This window comes from Nannospalax galili, unplaced genomic scaffold (assembly GCF_000622305.1).
Source record: "Nannospalax galili isolate Female #2095 unplaced genomic scaffold, S.galili_v1.0 scaffold1025, whole genome shotgun sequence".
Classification (NCBI taxonomy): Eukaryota; Metazoa; Chordata; class Mammalia; order Rodentia; family Spalacidae; genus Nannospalax; species Nannospalax galili.
Genome location: NW_008353598.1, coordinates 642,402 through 648,975, shown reverse-complemented (window position 1 = coordinate 648,975; position 6,574 = coordinate 642,402). Strand labels below are relative to the sequence as shown.

General features: G+C 44.4%; 1 protein-coding gene across 1 annotated transcript in view; it reads left to right on the top strand.

Annotated features, from left to right (window-relative positions):
- The first annotated feature begins 4,554 nt into the window (after positions 1–4,554).
- Positions 4,555–6,574, top strand: part of Frg1 (FSHD region gene 1) — a 36,114-nt gene continuing 34,094 nt past the window's right edge. The window contains exon 1 of the mRNA XM_008850855.3: positions 4,555–4,864. Coding sequence (XP_008849077.1) covers positions 4,803–4,864 — 62 coding nt within the window. The 5' untranslated portion in view covers positions 4,555–4,802. The remainder of the gene's footprint in view (positions 4,865–6,574) is intronic.

The following is a 6,574-nucleotide window of genomic DNA, read 5'->3' as shown; positions in this document are numbered from 1 at the left end:
TAGCTATGAACAGGCAGCTGGTGGAGATGCCAAGAGTCGCTGCAGTGGAGCGCTGCTGCAGTCCCAGAGCCGAGCTGCAGAGTCACAGGGTTGAGGACTTCAGGGTTGAGTCAAGATACAGAGGTGAGTTGCCATGGAGGTGAGGCATAGGTCCAGAAGACAAAGGGATGGACAGACTGACAGCAAGGAATTCAAATAGGCCATGTCAGCAATGGGGATCAAGCTGAGCAGAAGCCCCTGACCCAGGTGACAATTCACTGCCTGTCAGGCCCTTGACTCATGCACCAGATAGCAAGATGACAATCCAGTGGTGGCTATTGTCATGAGTGTTAGGTTCCTCTTCAAGGGATCCATGAGGCTGTTGCACCCTTTCTCTGCCTGGTGTGCTCCCTAAATTCTCAAGCTTGGATTTTCTGGTATGAGTTTAATGTATGCTCACACCCTCATACAGTCCCTATCTATTTTGGTAACTTTTTAGGGTGGTGGTGTTTTTACTTTTAGGACTGAGTTATTTATTACTTTGTCCATTGTGGGAAGTGCTGGACAGGTGGTGGCATTTAGGTACACAAGGCACAGAGTTCTGCTGTCTCTGCATTTGACTCAAAATGGAGCCAAATGCTTCTTGTTAAATGGAGCCACCCAAGGCAACACACATCCTGAAAAGCAGCATTGTGCACAAGATGGAGTAAATTAGATCAGGAAACAGCCTGGCCTCAACAGATGGGTCTTGAGAGACTGTTCTAGAGCCAGTTGCCTGATAACCAAAAGTCAAATGTACATGTTTGTGAGGCTTTTGCACCTTACTAAGAGCTACTTGAGAACTTGTTTGGAGGTTCCAGTAAGAGAGCGCAGCTACTCATATACCCTTGACAGAAGACAGGTCCTCTACCAGGAAGGTCATCTCTGGGAGGGATGCATGTGAAGCATTGAGGAAGGAAGGGAACACATGTCTAGCCAGACAGATCAGCCAAATCAAGCCTAGCAATCAATGGGGTGACAGAGATCACAGTCAAATCACCCTCACAGCCACAAAGTACTACTTGAAACTTTACACTCTATCACTTGGCCTTCAAACTTTTAATATAACTATTCACACTCTTCCTATTTTTCCCCAGCCCTGTATAATCTTCTTTTAAATATACAGCTTTTTATTTCTTATTTTATATGAAGGAGTGTAGTGCCTGCATGATATAAGTTCACCCATGTTATACAATGCCCACAGAGGCCAAAATTACACATGTTATTAGCCACCTTGTGGGTGCTGGGAACTGAACCCAGTCCTCTCCAAGAGCAGTCAGTGCTCTTATCCATTAAACTATCTCTCCAACCACAATATACAGCTTTTTTAATAGCACCCTGACCCTTTATCAACTGTAAACACAACAGGAGCATACAATATAATAAGGTACATATATAGATATTGTAACTAGTCATGGAACTTCCCTTTTCAAATGTATTTTTATTCTAAACAGGAACCCTGAAAGCTACCTTTGGCTGCCAATAATAAAAACAGAGGTTCTAGATGAATATTTTGCAGCTGTTAAGCATCACTTGAGACACTTATTAAAACTGCATATTCCCCAGTTCCTTCTATGATGCAAACACCTCCATATAAGGGGCCTGGGACTGTTTTAAACCAGTTTCCGCCATGTTTGTTATAATCAATAAGTTTTGGAAATTATAGCAGGATCCTTGTTACCAAGCAACCTTAGAAATTTGGGAATATAACTAGGGAAATAAAGGGCAGAATTCTAAGCAGCAGAAGCAAAACAGAGCATTAAAATTTTTCCAATTAGTGTAAAGTCAAGGGCTAAGTATTGAGAAAAAAAGATCACCAATAGTTTATTAACTGATGATAGGATTCTCTCCCTCCCTCCTCCTCCACCAAAGAAATGAGCTGTGTTTGATAAATAGACAGGGAAAGGTCAAACTGAGGAAAACAATTGATTCTTCTGTGGTATACACAATGCATACTGTAATAAACTATGAGTCCTATACCCTTGACTGAAGAGAGGGAGGGGGAGGGGGAGGGGGCGCTTTACAAAAAAAGAGTAACAAAGCCCAGAACTCTCAGAAAGCATGTCCTGGCTTTGGGTCAGTAGCTGACAGAAAGAGAAGGGTAGGGAAAGGTTACCCTTGCTGAGTCCTAATTCAGAAAAACTTCAGCTCCATAAGGCAGAGCACTGGGGGGTTCACCGACTTCTCACCTAAAGTCTCTCTCTCTCTCTCTCTCTCTCTCTCTCTCTGTCTTTTTGAGGCAGGGTCTCCCTGTGACCCCAGTGAAACTCACTATGTAGACCAGGCTGTCCTTGAACTCACAGAGATCCTCCTGCCTCTGCCTCCCAAGTGCTGGAATTAAAGGCGTGTGTCACCACCCCAGCTTAATTTCTTTCATCTCTTTAGTATGGCTTAAGGTGAATCAGCTTTCCTTCCTGAGGCATAGTTTCTAACAGGTGACAAGTCAGCTGAATTAACTCTTAAATTTTAGGTACATTAGAATGATAGGTTTCCACACACGGCCACAGGTAGATCCCATTAATTTTGTTCAGGAGGAAATAGCCTTCCCATTATAGGCCTCAACAGAGCCCCATCAAGGCAACTGTACCATGCCCCCTTTGAATAGGTAACCTTAACATCATTTAAGAAGTGGGCTGAAATTGGTGGGATAGATATAGTTCATTTTCACCAGGAATATCCAGAGATCCATTTCCAAAGCTGTTCACCAGAAGGGATTAGTGTGTGGACTGGAGTTTTGGTCATACCCTCAGTACAGCCTCCAGGCAAGGTACACATTTAGGAGATAAGAAACTTCTAGTGCAGACATTGAGGATAGTCACATTCTAGGGGTTGTGGTCAGGTTTTTCTCTGTTGATTAAACAATTAAAGGTAGAGCTGGGCATGGTGGCAAGCGCCTTTAATTCCAACACTCTGGAGACAGAGGCAGGCAGATCTCTGTGAGCTCAAGGCCAGCCTGGTCTATATAGGGAGTTCTAGGTCAGCTGGGGCTACAGGAAGAACCTATCTCCAGAAGACAAAAAAAAAAAAAAAAAGATACAACAGAGGGCAACAGACAACAGATTTCATTTAAAACATGATGATTAACACCCACACAGAGTAAAGACAAGTGGGAGATTCAGAAACTGAAATCTCCTGGGTTTTTCAGGCTTTTAGTTGGTCTCCTGCCCAACATTTTGGATTGGTCAACTTAGACAAAGAAAAGCTGATAGTTTTACGACTTCAAATGAAGTGTCCCAGTTCTGCCTGGGTCTTATGTGATCTGAACTGGTTGGCCAGAAAGGTGGTACTGCTGGGTAGAGGGGGAGCCCCCAGGTCTTTGTTCCAGACCAAGAAGGCAAAAGTATGTCATCTTTGTTATTCATCAGTGGCCCTTTCCCAGTCTATCAACCTGTCCAAAAATATGGCTAGCTCCTAGTCTCTCAAAACCAGAGCTCTCTTCTGGGATTCCTGGCCAGACAACCAAGGACAATCTGGTCCAGTTCTATCTCCTGTCCTCACAGAGCCAGGTCACCAGCCATAAAGAAAGAAAAACACAGAATGTTAAATCAGTTATTTTGAATCAGCAATCCCTGGCCACATAATTAATAACTACAGCAGACCACACAATTGCTGGGAGGCAGAAGTCCTTGCAGAAGTGCTTTTTATATAAGATGGTGGAAATCTCTTTGCAAGCTCTGGGTTCGGGCAGAGTCTTCTGTGATAGTAGCTTGCAAGCTGGCCGATGTTAGAATCATTCCCTCATATATTTCCGACTTTATTTTGGTAAGGGTTGACAGAGCCACTCCATTTTCATTCTGAATGCATCTACGTTTCTTTCATAGGAATCAAAAAGATAGGCGATTATTCTTTTTTAAAAGATCACATGAGCAGCTCTGTGGTGGGTGATTTGGAGTAGGAATAGTTATACCTGTGGAAAACGGTGGAGAAGGCAGGGGAAATACTGTTTATTGGACCTAGAAGAGCATAATTGGAGAACTTCCACGTCAAGCTACCACACGGACACCACAGTTACAGCACTTGCAATTCTTGCAGCCAGAATTTAAAACTATACATTATATCATTCCTGTTTCCTGTACATTACTCATGGCTCTCTAGTAAAACAATACCATCTACAGTTGCAGAGCTAAAACAGCTGGTAAAGTTGCCCAAGGCCAGGGCCCTGACCTCACAACACTTTCCCTGACTGAGCAGGGACCCAGCCCTGGCTGCACCAAGCATCAGGCTTTGTTGGCTGCAGCAAGGGAGGGTCGATTCGGTTATTTGAATATCTGGCTCTTAGTCCCGCATAATCCAAACATTCTGTAGGCAGAGGCAGCAGTTGACTTTGAGGCCAGCCTGGTCTATATAGCAAGTTCCAGCTGAGGCTACGTAGTGAGACCCATTTCAAACAACAAAACAAAGGAAAAGATCTGGCTATTGAAATCCTAGACTGATCTCTCCAGTCTGCAGCTGTTAGAGACGCTTGCGTCCACCAGAGGGCGCCTCTGTCCGCAGCTAGAAAAGGCCTGACATCCGGGACTCCGCCGCAGGAGTGAAAGCACGCTGGCACGGTTTGGGCCTCCGCGGCCGCCGTAACGCCACGACCACAATAAACAGGAAGTAGAAGGCTTTCTCCTGACCTCTAAATATTTGGATGAAAAAGGCGGCAGGCTCCTGAAGAATTCCCCTAGCTCCCGTCGTCCGAGCCGCTCTACGTCCGTCTCCACCTCCTCCTCCCGGCCGTGCCTGCTCGTTCGGTACCCTGTACACTTGGCGGCCGCCCCAGTGCGGGGCTTGTTGGAACCATGGCGGAATACTCTTACGTGAAGTCCACCAAACTCGTGCTCAAGGGTACGAAGGCCAAGAGGTGAGGTGGGTCTGGTGCGGGGGCCTCTCAGTTCTTGGCCGGCCACACGCCAGCCCGGCGGGTGGCTGCAGTCGGGGCCGCACGCTTCGAGCCCCGGAGTCCTCAGGAGACCCGAGAGGGATCCAACTTTTGGGAACCCGAGACCTCCCTCCGACCCTGTGGGATGGTCTGCGGGATGACCACGCCGGTCAGTGATAAACTTGCTTTCTTAAGGAAAATTGTTTTCACCCCTGTCTCTGCTGCAAATGAAAAATTCCCGATTATTTGTAAAATAACATGCAGCGTGGAGCCCGGCTGAATCCCACAGTGGGTGAGGACAGGGGCCTTCATAGGACATGGGCTCGAATGTGGACCGCACCAGTGACGAAGTTTGATTTGTGCTTAGTTTGCGCGTTTACTCATTTAAGAACTCAGGAGTGTTTGAGTTTGGTGCTCCTCAATACTATCAGACAGTTGTGAAAATTGAAGGAGACAGCGTGTGCAAAATAGAAAGCCACTGAGAACGTGCCAGTGGTGACATGAAGTTATTAGCTATTTAAAGATACCTGCCCACTTAATTTCTCCACCTTAGTTTTAAAGGGCATGATTTGGGCAGAGTTGAACATTTGTTCCTTGTCTCCATGATAAACAGTTTGGGGTACTTTTCAAGAAGTTAGGTGCCTTTGAGAAACACCGCTAGGTGCGTGATACGTGAAGATTTTATCTTGAATGAATCTTGAACTTTTAGTGTCTGAAGTGGCTGCGGGGAGAAGTCAGCCTCTGAAAACTTGCTGTGTGGTTAAATTGCAAAGAAATTAAAAAAAAAAAAAACACTGTTAAAGCCAACATAGCACTTTCTGTGCTTCAAGATTTGTTGTAAGCACTTTGGGTATTCATTTTCTAAGAATCTGTTTCTTTCATTATGGGGATATAACTGCTGTATCATAAACTCACCCTTTTGAGGGATGCAATTAGGGTATCTAGTTGCCTAGCATTTTTAGCACTCCAAAGGAAATCCTGTAGCCTTCCCATAACCAATAACAATCATCCGGGTCTCTCCGCTCCCGGTTTCTGTCCATTACCAGTCTGCTTTCAGTCTGTAAGAATTTGCTTGCTATGAATGTTTCCTTGCTTTTGCTTAGTTTTAGGAGCATCCATGTTGTAATACACTTGTTCTATTTTGTGGCCGGGTAATATTTCTTTGTGTGTTGGTAACACATTTTGTTCTTTCTTCACTTGATGGATATTTTTGTGATTTGTACTTTTGGACTACTAGTGACTGTATCATCAATATTCTCACATATTTTTGCATGACCATGTATTTTCACTTCTCTTAGGTATGCCTATCTAGAAGTAGAATTACTTGGGTCTTATTCGTGATAATTCTCCTTAGCTTTTTTTCCATCTCTTTGATTCAGGGTCTCCCCAGCTATATATATATATATATATATATATATATAGACCAGTAGACCAGGCTGTCCTCAAACTCACAGAGATATGCCTGCTTCTGTTTCCTGAGTGCTGGGATTAAAGGTGTGCACCACCACTCCCAGCAGCTCTCTTTAGCTTTTGAGAAATATATTCCAAATTGGCTGTACCATTTACAGTCTTCAGAAATAGAAGAAGGTAGGTATGCACCCATAATCCTCATAACAACCCTAAGAATTGGTTTTAATCATTATCCTCCTAATTGGGGGAGAATTGATTCACAGAGAGATTAGGTATTAAAAA